Raw genomic sequence first — 18,973 nt, forward strand, 5'->3', positions numbered from 1 at the left:
AGAAGTCATTGCTCCACACGGGACAGGTGAATGGCTTCTCCCCAGTGTGGACGTGGAAGCCGAGCAGCAGGTGATACGACCGGGTGTAGCCCTTCCCGCACACGGAGCAGGAAAATGGTTTCTCCCCGGTGTGCATCCGCTGGTGCGGCAGCAGGTGGTGTGACTGAGTGAAACCCTGCCCACACACGGGGCAGATGAACGGGTTCTTGCTGGTGTGGACCCGCTGGGGGCCAGGAGGTGGTGTAACTGAGGGAAGCCTTTCCTGCATGAGTACAGGTGAATAGCCGCTGCCCGATGTGTAAACGCCAATGAATCTCCAGCGTAGATGGCGAAGGGAAGCCATTCCCACACTCCCCACATTTCCACGGTTTCTCCATGGTACAGGTGCCCTCGTCTGTCTCTGACCTTAACAATCAGTTGAAAACTCGCTCACGCTTACAGTATGTGTGTGGTGTTACTGGTGAACCCTCTGATAATTGGAATACTCTCATGCACTCTGTAAAGCTTGTTCCAGTCACTACTATGGTGTGTGGATATGTGAGAGTCAGTTTCCAGTCACACTGACGTTTAAAACCTAACTAAGCAGACAGACCTTCAACTCTTTTTTTTCAAGGCCATCAATATCCACGTCCTCGTGAATCAAGTGACTGTCAGACTTTGATGTGATGTTTGGTCTGAGATTTCTGCTGCCAAATTCTTCTCTTGTAATACTTCTGTGAAGTGATTGCAAAGGTTATCATAGTCAGTCCAAGACAGAAAATCTGAAAGTAATTCTAGTTACTGTGGAACATTCTTTCCTCTCTTAATCCCAAAGATCTTTGTGGAGATCTATATGTAACTGTAAACCAACAGGGTTATGGAGCAGACTGCATACCTCAACAAAGAGTTCACATGGACTCAAGTTGCTGAATGGACCTCTGCAGTACAGCATTGACACACTTACTGAAGATCTGCAATATGCTGCAGCACGATATTACAAGCCCAGAAACAACTGCAAATCAGACAAGGTCTTTTCAGAAGTTGGACCATGAATTTCTGAAGCTGCCGCAATTCTTCTTCTCGCTCTCTGATTGAAGATTGATCTTCACCCAAACTGCAACTTCCTTCCTCTGTCCAAATATTTGTGAACACAGCCCTGTTTTTGAAGGATGGCACGTTTCCTGATCATCACAATCTCTTCCCCCGATATGCAAAGGGACAGTCAGTCGGGGTGGGGCTCGCATCTTGTGTTGTTATGTGAAATCTGTGACAGCTGCAACAGTTCATCCCAACTCCTGTACTCAGTGCTCTGACTGATGAAAGTAAACATGCCAAAAGACTTCCTCACCGCCTGTCTACCCATGACTCCACCTTCCAGGAGCTATGAACCTGCATCCCTACATCTCTTGGTTTGAAATACTGCATATGAAACAGTGCTTGTTGGTATGGGTTATTATTTGGTGCTTATCTCGACTCTAATTTACTATTTTATACTGAATGCCATGACTTATGAAGGCCAGAGTGCCAAAAACTTTCTACCTGTGACTCCACTTTCAGAGAACTGTGAACCTGTACTCCAAGATCCTTCTGTTCCACTACACTCCTTAAAGTCCTACCATTCACCATGAAATTCCTGCCTTGATTTGACTATACAAAATATAAGACCTCACACTTATCTATATTAAACTCCATTTGCCATTAACCTTAAACCTTTGCCCTCTAATTTTGGACTCCCCCACCCAAGGGAAAAGACCTTGCCTACTTACCCTACCAATGCCTCTCATGATTTTATAAATGTCTTTAAAGTCACCCCTCAGCCTCCAAAGCTCCAGGGAAAATAGCCCCAATCTATTCAGCCTCTTCCTGTAGCTCAAACCCTCCAGCCCTGGCAGCATCCTTGTAAATGTTTTCTGAACCCTTTCAAATTTCATAACACCCTTCCTGTATCAGAAAGCACAGAATTGCATGCAGTATTGCAACAATGATGGAACCAATGTTCTTGCTGAAGAAGATTTTAAAAAAAACATTTATAACTACAAGCAAATCAAGTTAGTTGGGCATGACTTTCCCATAGCAGTTTGTTTTGGCTGTCCTTCATTAACCTATGCTTTATAATATATAAGAAAATATTTTGAGGGATGGGATTGTTGCTCGCATGTCCAACATTTGCTCACCATCCTTCATGGCCTTTGGACCGAGCAATTGGCTACATGCTTGAAGGCAGTTGAGAGTCAACCACATTGTAGTAGGTCTGGAGTCACATGATGTGAGCGTGCACACGCACGTGTAGGGTTGTGAATGGTAGATTTCCCTCCCTAAAAGATCACTTTCACAACAATCAGTAATGATTGGACAAAAGCAACAGTTCTGGCAGTATCTATGAGGAGACAACAGTGTTACTGTTTTGAGTTCGGTGGTCCTTCAAAATTAGGCTGGATTCAAAACATGAACTGTTTTCTTTCCACAGATGCTGCCAGACCTGCTGCATTTTCCCAGCAATTGTTGCTGATCTCCAACATCTGCAATTCATTTCTTAGCCAATAATGGTTTCCTTGTTGCCAGTACTGAGACAAACTCTCACTTCCAGATCTTTTTATTCATTGAAAAAAAAGTCCACTAGCATCCATAATGGGATTTTAATTTTTGTTCTCAGAAGACCGAGATCTCTGGGCTACTTAACCAGTATCACCAGATCACAATCTTCCCTTCACTGACAGTGACATTGACAATCTTGTCCTGAATATTTTTCTTTATTCATTCATGGAATGTGACACTTTGTCTCCCAAAAGAACCAAGTGCCAATTCAGAGGGCAGTTAAGAGTCAATCACATAACTTTGGATCAAGAGTGAGACATTCACCAAACTGGGAAAGGACAGATGATTTCCTTCCTTAAAAAAAGGTTATTAGTGAACAAGATAGGTACTTATGATAATTGATAAGATCACCAAAGCAGCTTTATATTCCAGATACATAAATTGATTTCAAATTGCATCGGGGCCATAGCAGCATCACTTTGAATCTCCAGATGTTAAATCCAGTAACAATGCCCAAATGCCACCCACTCCCTACAATCTCTAGGCTTCCCAACACTGACTGGTTTGTAATTTGCAGTTGTATTCTTTTCCTCATTAGTATTTACTATTCAATTCAGCCCATTGAGTTGACGCTGCCACTTATTCAGATCACAATTATTCTGGTAAACATTCACTCCACTTTTCTGGCATTGTCCCATAATCCTCAATTCGCTTACAGATTTTAAAAAAAACTATCTCAGCCTAGAATGCACATAACAACCCAGGCTTAACAGCCCCCTGTAGTATCAAGTTCCACAGATTTACTGCCCTCAGGAGTAATTCCTATCTGTCCTAAACATGCAATCTCTTATTTGGAGGTTACTTCCTCTGGTCCCAGACTCACCCACTTTTCCACGTCTAGCCTGTCAAGTCTCCTCAGAACCTTGTACGTGACAATAAGGTTACCTCTAATTCTTCTAACTTCTAATAAGCACAGGCCCAACCTATTCAGTTCTCCTCATAAGACATTCTTTCCATCCCTGATATCATCATGGTCAACCTTCTCTGGACTGCCTCCAATGCCAATATATCTTTCGTCAAGTAAAGGGCCCTAAAGTGTTCATAATATTCACTTGTGGCCTGACTAGGGCCTTACATAGGTTCACTATAACCTTTCTACATTTATACTCTACTGAAAACGCCAAACTCCCATTTGCCTCCCTATTACTGACTGAAATTGGATGAAGAGATTCGTGGATGTGATTCCAAATCCCTCGATTCTAAAGTTTTCTCAATTTAATATTCAGTTCTTCACCTCCTGACAATCTGCATGACCTCATTTTCCCATTTCCCATTTCGTTCATTTGCTTAACCTGTCTATATCCCTCTCCAGATATCTAATGTCATCCTCACCACCTGCTTTCACATCAACTGTCTCTTCTGCAAAAGTATATTCACTTTACTTATCCAAGTAATTCGTATACATATTGTAAATAATGTTGGCCCCAGCGCTGATCCCCGTGGTACACCACAAGTTACAAGTTGCCATCCTGAACATGGCCCTTACCATAACTGTGGTAGTTAGTCAATCCTCTATCCATGCTAACATTCAGCCTCCAACACCCTGGGCTCTTTGCTTACCATTTCATGAGATGTTAATATCATTGGCTGTGCCAACAACTCTTTCCAAACTGACCTTGAAAAGGTGGTCCTGAACTGCCTCTTAAATTGTTTCACAAACATGGTGTGGTCTGCAACAATGTTCAGGAATGAGTTCCAGCATTTTGGTCAATAACAAAGAAACAATGCGATATATCTTGCAGTCGGAATCCTGTGCTGGTACTTACCTGCTCTTGGTGGTTGAGGTCATGGTTTGGAAGGTGCTTTTGAAGAACCACCACTCATGCAATCAAGCCAGACTGACAGATTGTGGCCTCAGACTCTGCCATTTGATTTTCTTCATCAATCTACATTCTTTCCAGCCGTGTTTCAGTCTGAAACTGCCACGCAATGCCTTCTGTTACGGCTTAAAGGTAAGAATACACAAGATAATCAATCATATTTTGGGTTGTATAAATCTTAGCCTGCGAGAATTATTTTCTTAGGCTTGAATTAAACTGGGTGACTGCATGAAATGGTTTGTTGGTCAGACTTGAATCTTCATGCTCAAGGAGACAGTGCCAATAATATCATTAAACTCCTTCTTTTGTTAAAAAAGGACAAGCTCTTGATTTATTTTTACACCGTACTGGTATTCACACCTGCACATTCAATGTCAAACTCAGACATCATAAACGAAATTACACCATTAATTTGTTTTACAACAATCCAACAGATTAATTAATAATACACAGTGAATACCAAGGCTAATTAATGTGAAATTAGATTTGACCAAATAAAATGTAAAATTGAGATGAGAGATAACAAATGGGGGAAGGGCAGAAGGTAAGAAATGCAGCATCATAGAAGGTGTTCCTCCAGGGAGTGTATTTTACCAACTACAACTGCTCAATATAAACAAACACTCTGACATGATCCTCCGGTTTTAATGTAAACCATACCCCCATACAGTAGGTACCATTTAAATAAGTTAATAGATACAAGCCTTGAGTAAATCCAGCCTCCAGCCGGACCCCCCGCTTCTTGGAGCTCGGACCTTCCTCCAGCTCCGGGGGGTTGTTGAGCTCCTGGGCTCCGGCCGCCGCCGAAGAAGCCGCGGGCGCCGGCTCTCTCTCCTCCACCGCCGACAGTTTTAATTTGTTTTCCCGTTCACCCGGTAACCGTCACCTCCCCCTTCCCGGGCCCCGGGAATTATACACAAATAAACAGTAAACACCACCGGGGACTGCCTCCTTTTCTTCACAACTTTTGTTTGAAAAGTTCCGGCTTTAATGTGAAATGTATTTTAAAGGTATTTTCTGAGGTAAACGATGCCTGTCTGCCCCCCTCCCTCCGTCAGAAACCGCAGCCTCGCGCCGCCATCTTTGTTTTTCTTCTCCTTTCCGTCTCCTCCTGCTGTGACGCGCGTCATCCACGTCCCCTCCAATCAGAGCGCACCTTACTCCACCTGACCAATAGCGGCCGGCTCTGCAGTCAAAAAGGAAGCCACAACTCGGAATGTCGCTCTCCGATTAGTCCGCACCGAACGCAGGCTTTGGGATTGGTGGAGAGGGTCGCAGGCCCTTCACCGTCCCCGCCCCTTTACTACAATGGTCTCGCGAGGGACAGGAGGAAGGTGTTCCCCCTCATTCATTCAACAGGAGAGGACTCCATTGACTGTAATGGGCTCGGAGGGTACAGTGGTCATGTCTCATGCTGAGGAGGAAGATGTTTCCTCTCATTCAACAGAAGAGGACCTAGTTACTACAGAGGTTTTTTTTGTGGTGCAGCTGTAGTCTCCCATAGAGCCCTGAGGCTCAGGTTCAAATCCCACTGCTCCAGTTTGTGTAATAATATCCACAGTTTTTTTCAATCATTAGTCACACAACTACAGTCCAACACGTTTATTTGAAATCGCACGCGCTTGGAGCGCAGCCTCTTCATCAGGTGAAGACATGGAAAACAAAATGTGTAAGAAAGAGAATTCAGATAAATGATCAGCCATGGATGGTAACGAAAGACAGAGCATCTCAACAGTTAATTACCTATTCCCATTCCTATTTCTGATCTTCTTAATACATGACAAGTTGGATATCTTCCAAACATTAATTTTATTTCCATGGTTTAAAAATGAATATTTAAGGTTGGTCAGTCTATTCTCTCTTACTTCGGCACATTATAACCCACAACTATTTCGATACCACTGTTAATATCATAACCCCTCTCATGAGATATCAGAGGAACAATTCATAAACAAAATTTGACACTAAATCACTCGAGTCGACACTTGAACAGAGAAAGCGCCCTACAGATATTGGGAATCTAAAGGTTATTGAAGTGAAATGTTAAGAAGAGCAGGTGAACACCCCCAATAAAGGAACTCACCTGACTGACCTAATTATAATCACCACAGTATCCAGTACTACTCTTCACCAAACACTGATTACTTTCCATTTCAGTTTAATGATCTAACTCTCTTCTGAATGCCATAATTGAATCTGACTCCAACACTCTCTTGCAGACTATTCCAAAGGTCGAAGATTTTAAATCATTAACGAAATACATTCTGGATCTCTCCCAAAACACAATTCATATGGATTCTTGCTTCAAATCATTTGCAGTAAGTTCTTCACATGGACAAATTTGCAGTTTAGAGCATTTGTTCAAATTTTCTATCACATTGGGGTTATACAGTGCTTGCAATTGCTACCTCACAGCACGAGGGACCCAGGTTCAATTCCAGCCTCAGGTGAGTGTCTGTGTGGAGTTTGCATGTTCTCCCTGTCTGCATGGGTTTCCTTCCACAGTCCAAGGATGTGCAGGTTAGGTGGATTGACCATGTGAAATTGCTCTGTGATGTGTAGGTTAGTCATGGTAAATGCAGGAGAATGGGATGATCCTGGATGGGATGCTCTTTGGTGTGTCAGTGCAGGCTCAATGGGACAAATGGCCTCTTTCTGCACTGTAGGGATTTTATGTATCTCTGTCTCATTTCTTGCACATGCTTCTTTATGAAAGGGACATTTTACTGTCATGTTCAGTATTGCAGTCTCTATATTTTCATACATAGCTTTAAATTAGGTTAGAATGAAATCCCCCATTTCACTGTATTTTATCCAGCATTCTCCCCACCCCTTCCATTCCTTATCCATTTTTACATTACCTTGTGTTACGATCCCCTCCTCTTTATATATTATTGTAGACAGGCTAAATCTAGTTACCATGTCTCTAAAATATGAGATGAAATAGGATCGCATACTTTGAGTCCATTACTACAGCTTGTTAAGGTCTCTTGCCAAAGAGAACTCTTAATCCTGCATCCTTCAGTAAGATTAGATTAGGATATCTGGTCAGCATGGATGAGTTGGATTAAATGGTTTGTTTCCGTCCTGTGCATCTCTATGACTATGACTATCGAATAGGGGCCAGGAGCAGGCAGGTGGGACTAGTTTAGTTGGGGATCATGGACTGAACGGTCTGTTTCCAGGCTGTATGACTGCACAGCCTCAAATGAACGGGGATCAATCCCAAAGAGATATTAAAGGTCTCGAGCACCACCTTAGGCACATGTGTGGACCCCTTCCAGGTAACTGAGAGCAGGGGGGCACTATGAAGTTCAGTACATCAGTTAGCCAGCAAATTCTCTTTGGGAGACTTGTCTCGAGAAAGGAAGTGGTTTCCTGTCCCATCAACTGGACTGTGGATCAGTTTGGAGCAGGTCCTATATCTCTGACAAAATAGGTGGACAGAGTCGAGAGTGTGGTGCTGGAAAAGCACAGCAGGTTAGGCAGCATCCAAGGAGCAGGAGAATTGATGTTTAGGGCATAAACCCTTCATCAGCAATGAGGCTTGTGGGCTGGAAGGCCTGAGAGATAAATGGAGGCGGGGGGTGGTGTTGGGGAGAAGGGAGCTGAAAATGCGATAAGCAGATGAAGATGATTGGTCGGAGAGGAAGGTGGGGCGGATAGATGGGAAAGGTGATGGATAGGTCAGGAGGGCGCTGCCGAGTGGAGGCTTGGGGCTGTGATAAGGGTGTGGGGGAAGAGTAGCAGGATACATGAGGAAACGTTTGAATTCCACATTGATCCCATGTGGTTGCAGGGTCTCAAGGTAGAATAAGAGGTGTTCTTCCTTCAGGCGTCAGGTGGTAAGGGTTTGGCGATGGAGACAGCCCAGGACCTCAATGATCTTGATGCAATGGGAGGGGAGTTGAGGTGTTCAGCCACAGGGCGGTGGGGTTTGTGGGTGTCCCAGAGTGGTTCTCTGGAACAATCCACAAGTTGGCGTCCCGTCTCTCCGATGTAGAGAAGACCACATTGGATGCAATGGATACAGTGGATGACACTGGTGGAGGTCCAGGTAAATTTCTGTCAGATGTGGAAGGATCCTTTGGGGCCTTGGATGGAGGTGAGAGGAGTGGTATGGGTGCAGGTTTTACACTTCCTGTGGTGGTGGGGAAGGGGCCGGGAGTAGGGTGTGGTGGGAGTAGGGCTGGTGTGGGTGCATGGACCTGATGAGGAAATGGCCTCTCTGGAACGCAGGTAGGGGTGGGGAGAGAAAAATATACCTGGTGGTGGGTTCTGTTTGTAGATAGCAGAGGCTGATGTGATGTATCCGGAGGCGGGTGGGGTGGAAGGTGAGGACGGTGGGTGGTGGGTTCTGTCCTTGTTGCGTTGGGAGGGGTGGGGTTCAAGGGCAGTGTTGTAGGATGTGCAGGAGATGTGCTGGAGGGCATTGTCGACCACGTGGGAAGAGAAATAGCGAACTTGGAAGGAGGAGGCCCTCTGGGATTTTCTACAGTGGAATTGGTCATCCTGGGAACAGATGCGGCAGAGGAATTGGGAATAAGGGATTGAATTTTTACAGGAGGTGGGGTAGGAGGAGGCGTAATCAAGGTAGCTGTGGGAATTGGTGGGCTTGTAGAAGATGTCCATGGTTAGTTGGTAGACAGAGATGGAGAGCCCAGTTACAAGTGGAGTTCCACAGGGATCAGTTCTGGGTCCTCTGCTGTTTGTAATTTTTATTAATGACTTGGATGAGGGAGTCAAAGGGTGGGTCAGTAAATTTGCAGATGATACGAAGATTGGTGGAGTTGTGGACAGTGAGGAGGGCTGTTGTAGTTTGCAAAGGGACTTAGATATGATGCAGAGCTGGGCTGAGGAGTGGCAGATGGAGTTCAACCCTGTCAAATATGTGGTTGTCCATTATGGAAGAACAAATAAGAATGCGGAATACAGGGTTAACGGTAGGGTTCTTAGTCAGGTGGAGGAACAGAGGGATCTTGGGGTCTATGTACATAGATCTTTGAAAGTTGCCACTCAGGTGGATAGAGCTTGTAAGAAGGCTTATGGTGTATTAGCGTTCATTAGCAGAGGGATTGAATTCAAGAGTCGTGAAGTGATGTTGCAGCTGTACAGGACTTTGGTTAGGCCACACTTGAAGTACTGTGTGCAGTTCTAGTCGCCTCACTTTAGGAAAGATGTGGAAACTTTGGAGAGGGTGCAGAGAAGATTTACCAGGATGTTGCCTGGAATGGAGAATAGATCGTACGAGGATAGGTTGAGAGTTCTCGGCCTTTTCTCGTTGGAACGGCGAAGGATGAGGGGTGACTTGATAGAGGTTTATAAGATGATCAGAGGAATAGATAGAGTAGACAGTCAGAAACTTTTTCCCCGGGTACAACAGAGTATTACAAGGGGACATAAATTTAAGGTGAAGGGTGGAAGGTATAGGGGAGATGTCAGGGGTGGGTTCTTTACCCAGAGAGTGGTGGGGGCATGGAATGCGCTGCCCGTGGGAGTGGCAGAGTCAGAATCATTGGCGACCTTTAAGTGGCAATTGGATAGGTACATGGATGGGTGCTTAATCTAGGATAGATGTTCGGCACAACATCGTGGGCCGAAGGGCCTGTTCTTGCTGTATTGTTCTATGTTCTATGAGGTCCTGGAAAGGGAGATGGTCCAGGTGAATTTGAGGTCGGGGTGAAAGGTGTTGATAAAGATGACGAACTGTTCAAACTCCTTGTGAGACCATGAAGTGGCACCAATATGGTCGTCGATGTACTGGAGGAACAGGTGTAGCTGAGGAAAATGGACTGTTCCACGTACCCGACAAAGAGGCAGGCATAGCTTGGACCCATGCGGGTGCCCATGGCTACCCCTTCAGTTTGGTACATTGGTTTGGATGCCATCTGAGGTTTGTGCGGATCAATTCAATGGGAACGTGCAGTCCCGGGCTCAGTGAGCAGCACTGCAAGCAAAGCTCTCAGAATCCTACAGGGAAACAGGCCCTTCAACCCAAGAAGTCCACACTGACCCTCTGAAGAGTAACCCACCCAGACCCATTCCCCTACCCCATTAATCTACATTACTCCCTAAACAATACACTGCACCTACACATCCCTGAACACTCTGGGACAATTTAGCTTGGCTAATTCACTTGCTCATGTTTGGATTGTGGGAGCATCAAGGGGAAACCCTTGCAGACATGGGGGGAGAATGTGCAAACACCACAAAGACAGTCACCCTGAGGGTGGAATCGAACCCCAGTCCCTGGCGATATGATGCAGTGGCACTAATCACTGAGCTACTGTGCCGCCCATGAGCCAACCTGGGGTTGGGGGAAGATGGGAGGGGTGTGTGGGTGCTGTCTAGCAGAAAACAAAGAGAGCTCACTGACGCTCCCACTGCACCCACTGTCAGAGCGGGCAGGAGGTTCAGTCCTGGGGGTGACCCACATCAGCGTCGCCGACGGAATCTGCTGGTGCCCCCTCTGGTGTTTCTGTAAGTTACTGGACGATGTGAACCTCTGCCCGCACTTGGGGCAGGCAAACGGCCTCTCCCCAGTGTGGACCCGCTGGTGCCTCAGCAGGTTGGAGGCCTGGGTAAAGCCCTTCCCGCACTCAGGGCAGCTGAACGGTCTCTCCCCCGTGTGGACCCACTGGTGGTCCAGCATGTCAGAGGAGCGTTTAAAGCCCTTCCCACACTCAGGGCAGAGGAATGGCCTCTCCCCGGTGTGGACGTGCTGGTGCCTCAGCAGGGCAGAGGAATTATCGAAGGACTTCCCACACTCAGGGCAGCTGAAGGGCCTCTCCCCCGTGTGGACCCGCCGGTGGGTCAGCAGGTGGGAGGAGCGGGTAAAGTTCTTCCCACACTCAGGGCAGGAGAATGGCCTCTCCCCGGTGTGGATCCACTGGTGCCTCAGCAGGGCGGGTGAATTGCTGAAGGCCTTCCCACACTCAGGATAGCTGAAGGGCCTCTCCCCAGTGCGGAGCCGCCGGTGGGTCAGCAGGTTGGAGGATTTGCTGAAGGCCTTCCCGCACTCAGGGCAGGGGAAGGCTCTCACCGCAGTGTGGACCCGCTGGTGGGCCATGAGGGTAGAGGCCTGGGCAAAGCTCTTCTCACACTCGGGGCAGGAGAACGGACTCTCCGCTGTGTGGATCCGCAATGGGCCATCAGGTTGGAGGAGCGGGTAAAACCCTTCCCGCACTCTGGGCAGGGGAATGGCCTCTCCCCGGTGTGGCTGCGCCGATGAGTCTCCAGGGCAGACAGGAAACTGAAGCATTTCCCACAGTCACCACACTTCCACGGTTTCTCCATGGGGCAGGATTCCTCGGGTTTCTCCATGGCTGAAGCTTCAGCCACACACAAACGTGTGTACAGCCCCTCCCCGGTGTGAATTCCTCTTTCCAGGCCGTATAACTGTTTCTGGCTCCACACTCGGTGCACTGCAACAGTAGGGTCTCTCATCCATTCCCACTGAAGCAGAAAACGTTATGAAACAGGAACCAAAAGGCATTGCTCCTTCTCACAGAATCATAGTCAAAAATCGTTGCTGTCCCGATGGATTGAGTGACTGTCAGACATTGATGTGAAAATGATGACTGCAGATGCTGGAGATCAGAGTCGAAAAGTGTCGTGCTGGAAAAACACAGCAGGTCAGGCAGCATCCAAGGAGCAGGAGAGTCAAGCATAAGTTGTTGATTTTGAAACTTCCCTCTTCAGATAGTCTGTAAAAAAAGATTACAAAAGTCATCACTGTCAATCCAGGGGAGGTGGGGTCGGAATGAGACAACAAGGTATTGACACCGACATCAGAAAGAAACTGACCATAGAGACGTGGCAAACGTTAGTGACAAGCCAGAGTCAGAGAGAGACACAGCACAGAAACAGACCCTTTGGTCCACTCATCCATGACGACCAGATATCCAAAATTAATCTCGCTCCATTAGCCAGCATTTGGCCAATAACCCTCTAAACCCCTCCTATTCATATACCTATCCAGATGCCTTTTAAATGTCATAATTGTAACAGCACCCACCACTTCCTCTGGCAGCTTTGTACACACATCACCTTCTGCATGAAAAACTTGCCCCTTAGATCCGTTTCTAACAAATTGCTCTCCATCTAAACGCGTAGCACGATGGCAATCCCAGTTTATGTTTGAAAAGTTAAAAATCCCTAACAATAACCATCCTATTACTCTTACAGGTATCTGAAATTTCCATACAAATTTGTTTCTCAATTTCCCACAACACAATCCCAATAAGGTGATCATCCCTTCCTTATTTCTCAGTTCCAACCAAATAGCCTTCCTGGATGTATTCCTAGGAATGTCCTCCTTAAGGCCAGCAGGAATACTATCCCTTATCAAAAACACCACTCCCCCTCATCTCTTGCCTCCCTTTCTATCCTTCCTGTAGCATTTGTATCCTGGAACATTAAGCTGCCTGTCCTGCCCATCCCTGAGCCACCTTTCTGTAATTGCTATGACATCACATCCCATCTTCCTAATTGTGCCCTGAGTTCATCTGCCTTCCCTGTTCGGCCTCTTGCAATGAAGTAAATGCAGTTTAATTTGTCAGTCCTACCTTGCTCTCTGTTTTGTCCCTTCCTACCTGACTGTTTGATTCATTCCCTTTCCCAACTGTACCAGTCTCAGATTGATCTCTTTCCTCACTATATCCCTGGGTACCTCCCCACACACCCACCTTGCTAGTTTAAAATTCTCCCGAGCAGCTCTTGCAAATTCCCCTGCCAGTATATTAGCCCTCTTCCAATATTCAGGTGCAATCTATCCTTCTTGTACAGGTCACATCTACCCCAGAAGAGATTCCAGTGATCCAAAAATGTGAACCCTTCTCCCATGCACCACCTCCTCAGCCATGCATTCATCTGCTCTATCCTCTCTATTCCAACCCTCACTAGCTCATAGCACTGGCAGTAATCCAGATTTTCCTAGACTCGAGGACCTCTTTTTTTAAATTTGTGCCTGACTTTCTCCACTGTCCCTTCAGAATCACATCCTTTTCCCTTCCTATGTCATTGGTTCCAATGTGTACAATGACCTCTTACCAGTCCCTCTCCCTTTTGAGAACATTCTGCACCCTCTCTGAGACAGCCTTGATCCTGGCACCAGGGAGGTGACACACCATTCTGATTTTTCGCTGCTAACCACAGAAACATCAGTCTGTGCCTCTGACTAGAGAGCCCCTTATCACAATTGATCACTTGGAACCCGATGTACCCCTCATTGCATGAGAGCATGTCTCGAGACCAGAAACTTGGCTGTTCGTCCTGCATTCCCTGAGAGACCATCACCCTCTACATTTTCCAAATCAGCAGACTTGTTTGAAATGGGGACAGCCACAGAAGACTCCTGCACTACCTGCCTACCCCTCCTTCCCCATCTCCATGCCTGTAGCTGCGGTTTTTCTCCCTTCCTATAACTGCCAAACCATCATAGTCCCAGGTCTTGTAGATTCCTCATTACTTCGAACTGTCGCTGCAACTTATCCATGCGATCCAATAGGATTTACAAGCAAACACACTTACTGCAGACATATTCACCAGTAACATGGACACTCTCCCTAATCTCCCACATCTGACAGGAAGAGCATATCACTCTCATAATGGCCACCTTTGCTCCTTCACAATCTACAGACCCAAAAAAAAGCACCGTCTTTTTGTTCTAAAAAAGTGCTCTGGGCTAACACAGTACTTGTGGTTTATATTTTAAAATTTAATCAAGAGACAGATGTCAGTAAAACATATGATCAAGAAAGAATCCACTCCATTCCCGACTGCAGACTTACAGCTCGGTTACATGTTAAAGACTATACACTTCTCTGGTCCTGTTCTGTGAGTTCCCCCACACAGGTTCCTCCATGGTCAGCTGTGAATTTTGCTGTTCATTAACCTTTCCCAGATGCACTGCAATGTCCAGTAACTGTGCAGATTCACTGCAGTGTAAACTCCTTTTTCTCTCTCCCTCATTTTGGACTCCTATCGAAGCCCCTTATAAACATCTATAAGGTCATCTCTCAGCCTCCTACGCTCCAGGGAAAACAGCCGCAGTCTTTTCAGCCTCTCCCTATAACTCAAACCCTCCAACTCTGGCCACAGCCTTATAAATCATTTCCAAACTCTTTTAAAGTTTCACAACATTTTTCTAACATAGGAGACCAGAATTGAATGCAGTATTTCAAAAGTGGCCTAACTAATGTTATGTACAGCCTTAACATGACTCCCAACTCCTGTACTCAGTGCTCTGATCAATAAAGGCAAGCGCCACCAAACGCCGCCTTCACTACTGTGTCTACCTGTGACTCCACTTTCACTGAATTACAAATCTGCATCCATGGTCTCTTGATGCAGGAACACTCCCCATGGCCTTACCACTAAGTGTGTAAATTCTGCCTGATGTGCCTTTCCAAAATGCAACACCTCACATTTATCTAAATGAAACTTTATCTGCCACTCCTCGGCCCATCAGCCCATCCTAATTCTAATTTAGATTGAACTTTCTTTCCTCTCTTATTTCCTAAACGCTGAAAATCTCCACCCCACACATTCTCCCTCCATTCTCGCTTTGCTGAACCTAATCCATGCTGTATCCTGAAGGGTCTGGTTTACACTGATTTACAGCCCACGCTTGGGGGATCTCATTGAAACATACAGAATACTGATTGGCCTGGACAGAGTAGATGTTGGGAAGATGTTTCCATTGGTAGGAGAGACAAGGCCCCAAGGGCACAGCCTTAGAGTTAAGGGAAGACCATTTAGAACGCAGATAAAGGGGAAACCTTTGTAGCCAGAGAGTGCGAAACCTATGGAATTCATTGCCACAGAGGCTGTGTTGGGCAAGTCACTGAGTATATTCAAGACAGAGATAAATAGGTTCTTGTGCATCAAGGATATTGAGTATTGCGGGGAGAAAGCAAGAGAATGGGGTTGAGAAACTTGTCAGCCATGATTGAATGGTGGAGCAGACCTGATTGGCTAAATGGCCTAATTTCTGCTCCTATGTCTTATGGTCTCTTGCTGTCCTGGACATAATGAGAGAGAACTGGGAGCAACATTGAACTGGATATGAATATACCTACATCTTGGTGGATAGGCTGGGACCTTTTTCACTGGAGCATAGGAGGTTGAGAGGTGATCTTATCAGGGGTATAGATGAGGTGAATGATGGGTGTCCTTTCCTTAGAGTGGGGGTTTTAAGTTAGGGAGCAAATTTTGAAGGTGAGTGGAGAAAGATTTTAAAAAGACAGGAGGGTCACCTTTGTTTTCCCATTGAGAATGGTTCGTATGTGGAATGAATGTCCAGAGGAAGTGGGGATGCAGGTACAGTTACAACGTTTAAAAGACATTTGGATAAGGACGTGAACGGAAAGGTTTGGACGTGTTATGGACTAGGCCAGACCACTCAAAACATTCTTAAGCAGGCAGCACAGACCGTAACTTTGCTATTTGTTTCAGTAAGTGCACAGTGAAAATTACCCAGAGTTAGCTAGGTTGACTACCAGGATTTAAAACAGATAAATGTATTCACAAGAATACAGAATGAAACACAAAGAACAGAATATAGAATATCCACAGAACTCAGTCTGTCTAAACTAGACTTAATTATACTGTTCCAAATATACATAACAGTCCCAATAAACAAACCCCTTAAACATACAGTAAAACTGAAACAGAGGCTGACAGGTCAAAGTTAGAAGGGCTGAAGGAGAGAGAGTTTAACAACCTTTCTCCACACAGTCCACTGCTGAACTCACTCAAACAAGGCCTCAGCTTTCACAACAGATCACTCGTCTTTCATTACGCAAGTCACTTCGAAAACATAAAAGCTTGGGCCTAACGTCTCATCTGTTGACGTATAAACAAAAAAGCCGACCAATACCCTTTCATTTCTGTACTAAAACATCCGTTTTGGAGCCCAGGCCCATTTTACTACCACTCTGAAAAAAACCAAGGACACAGTATCCTTGAGAAGAAGGACCAGCTTTTAGAATAAGGACCAGCTTTGTGACAGAGGGATATGGGCCAAACACTGGCAGATGGGATTAGTTTAGTATGCAAACATAGCAAGGACTAGTTGGACTGAAGGGTCTATTTCTGTGCTGTATGATTCTGTAATGTTCTCAAAACCATTTTCTTGCCTTCTCCTATAACCATCCACTTTGTTGTTCATCTGAAGCCAGATGACCTCAGCCTTGAATATATTCAATTACCGCCCCCCCCCCACTAATTGCAGGAAGTCATCCCCATTTTTGAACTCAATTCCTCTTGCTAATATACTACTTGCCTTGCTGATTGCTTGTTGCACCTGTCTGACAACTGGCAGTGACTGGTGCAGAAGGACGCTGAGACCCCTTTGTACATCCACACATCATTCCTGATGAAAGACTCGTGCTCAAAACGTCGACTCCTGCTCCTCGGATGCTGCCTGACCTGCTGTGTTTTCCAGCGACACTTGACTCTGATCTCCAGTCATCACTTTCTCCACAAACCAATATATTATCATTTAAACCATGCACCTCCTTTCTGCCTTTTTAAAAAAGCAATAGGCTTTAACTTTACATTGTGGTCCTACTGCATTTGCTGTGCGTTTGCCAACGGAGACACAGACCTGGACCAACTTTTCCAGAGTCTGTCCCCTCCCTGGATTCACTCCCTTTCCCTTCAGTTCGTGCAAATCAGCAACTGAATCCCAGAACGAAAAAGAATAGAAAAACTGGGTGAGAAAAGAGAGTGCGGTACCCACAGATGTTGGGCAGAGTTGCAGTCTGGGGTGAAGTTCATTCAAAGAGAGAGAGAGGAACAACAGCAACTTCAGAAACTCACTGCCCAACTTCCGCATTCAGACAAAGACGCTGTTCTGATTGGCAGGAGGACCAGGTTCCTTCCGGTCCTCCGGGTCTCACCATTGGTCTTTCAGAAGAAAGTTATGCGCCGTTTCCGCGGACAGCGACGAACATGCTCAGTGCTTTTGCTGACACCGCAGTACATGCGCAGTGCTAGCTGACACCGAGAAGCATGCGCAGTATGCTCTGTGGAGCTGCTGGCGTTACCGACAGATTTTCAGCGTCCAAATGTCAATAGGAGAAAAAAAGCTGCAGCCACAATTTTATTTTTCCCTGTGGCTCGACATTTTATTCCTTTTGAATTTCGTCCAGCTTTGTATGTCTTTCCCCAGGGTAGAGGAAGTCCAAAACTAGACGGCATAGGTTTAGGGTGAGAGGGGAAAGATTTAAAACGGACCTAAGGGGTAACTTTCATGTGGAGTGTGGTGTCTGTATGGAATGAGCTGCCCAGAGGAAGTGGTGGAGCTGGTACAATTACATTTGAAAGGCATCGGGGTCAGGATGGGTATCTGAATAGGAAGGTGTGAGAGAGATATGGGCGAAATGCTGTCAAATGGATGCCTAGATTAATTTAGGATATCTGGAGGGCATGGGCGAGTTGGACTGAAGGATCTGTTTCTGTGCTGTATGATTCTATTTGTACATTTCAATGCAAGTTTCAGAAACATGACTGCAGCTTTTAAAAAATAAATTAATATGCTTTTAGACTTTAACGATGTTTTTGAATATATCATTTTAGCTGTTCTTAATTTTAAAGATCAGCCATTTCTTGCGCACCCCTGTCTTCCAGGTAGAGTCATCACTATCAATTCTCTTTTTCCTGAGAAAGAGATACAGCAATCAAAGAGGGCACGAGAAAGCATGGAAGAATGGTAGATGGAGGAGAGAATGGACAGAGAGCGGAGTATATATATATAGAGAGAGAATTACATGGGACAGAGGGTGAGGTGCAGAAAATGAGGGGAAGAGAGAGAAGAAGGCTGAGCACAGAGAGTTGGTGGGTGCAGAGTGTGAGGAGAGAGAGTAGACGGGGACCAAATGGTTGGGGGACTGACAGCACAAATTCCACCTTCCTCAGGACTGGTGTCAGTGTCTCATAAATTGGAACCCACTCCACCCATAGCAGACCTATGGCAATCGTTTCTCAATAGATGCTTGGCTAATGCAGTAGAATCATATAATCCCGACATGCCATCTGGCCCATAAAATTCAGACTGACCTTCCAAACAGTATCCCTTCCAGACCCACCCGTTTTTCCTGCAGTTCCCCATGGTTAACCGATCCTCAGTTGCACATATGTGGACACTTTAGCACGGCCGATCCACCCTGAACTGCAGATATTTAGACTGAGATGAAACTGGAGCACCCAGAGTTAACTCATGCAGACAGAAGAGTGCGAACGTGTTAAAGTCCACACAGACAGCTGTTCAAGAGTGGGACCGAATCCAGGTCCCTGACGTTGTGAGGCAGTCGTACGAACCACTGAGCCACCGTGCCGCCCAGAGCTTTGATGTTCTGCTTTGTCCTCATAGTTTCTAACTTCTCATGTGCCCTCAGCAGAGGCTCTCTCCTCCTGACATTGTTGGACCACACCCACTGCAACCTCCCTTTCCACTTCTCCAGCCCTGAGCACATCGGTTCCTGAAACCTGGCACCAAACAGACACCAATGCCATCTGTGCTCCTGCTGATAACTGCAGAGAACGGAGACCATCCCTGTCACTGTTCTGTCCCT

The 18,973-nt window shown here is 45.9% G+C and overlaps 1 protein-coding gene across 2 annotated transcripts; it reads right to left on the bottom strand.

Annotated features, from left to right (window-relative positions):
- Positions 1-6,178: 6,178 nt before the first annotated feature.
- LOC132808110 (zinc finger protein 239-like) lies at positions 6,179-17,263 on the bottom strand. 2 transcript variants are annotated; one of them, XM_060821999.1, is made up of 2 exons: positions 17,220-17,263; positions 6,179-12,100 (listed from the first exon to the last, which is right to left on the bottom strand). In XM_060821999.1, the coding sequence occupies exon 2, from the start codon at positions 11,653-11,655 to the stop codon at positions 10,678-10,680; it is 978 nt and encodes a 325-aa protein (XP_060677982.1). In that variant the 5' UTR covers positions 11,656-12,100; positions 17,220-17,263; the 3' UTR covers positions 6,179-10,677. The 2 variants fall into 2 exon arrangements, with proteins under 2 accessions (XP_060677982.1, XP_060677981.1); XM_060821998.1 differs by having other exon boundaries at positions 17,140-17,225.
- Between the last annotated feature and the right edge of the window lie 1,710 nt (positions 17,264-18,973).

This window comes from Hemiscyllium ocellatum (assembly GCF_020745735.1).
Source record: "Hemiscyllium ocellatum isolate sHemOce1 chromosome 27 unlocalized genomic scaffold, sHemOce1.pat.X.cur. SUPER_27_unloc_31, whole genome shotgun sequence".
Taxonomy (NCBI): Eukaryota; Metazoa; Chordata; class Chondrichthyes; order Orectolobiformes; family Hemiscylliidae; genus Hemiscyllium; species Hemiscyllium ocellatum.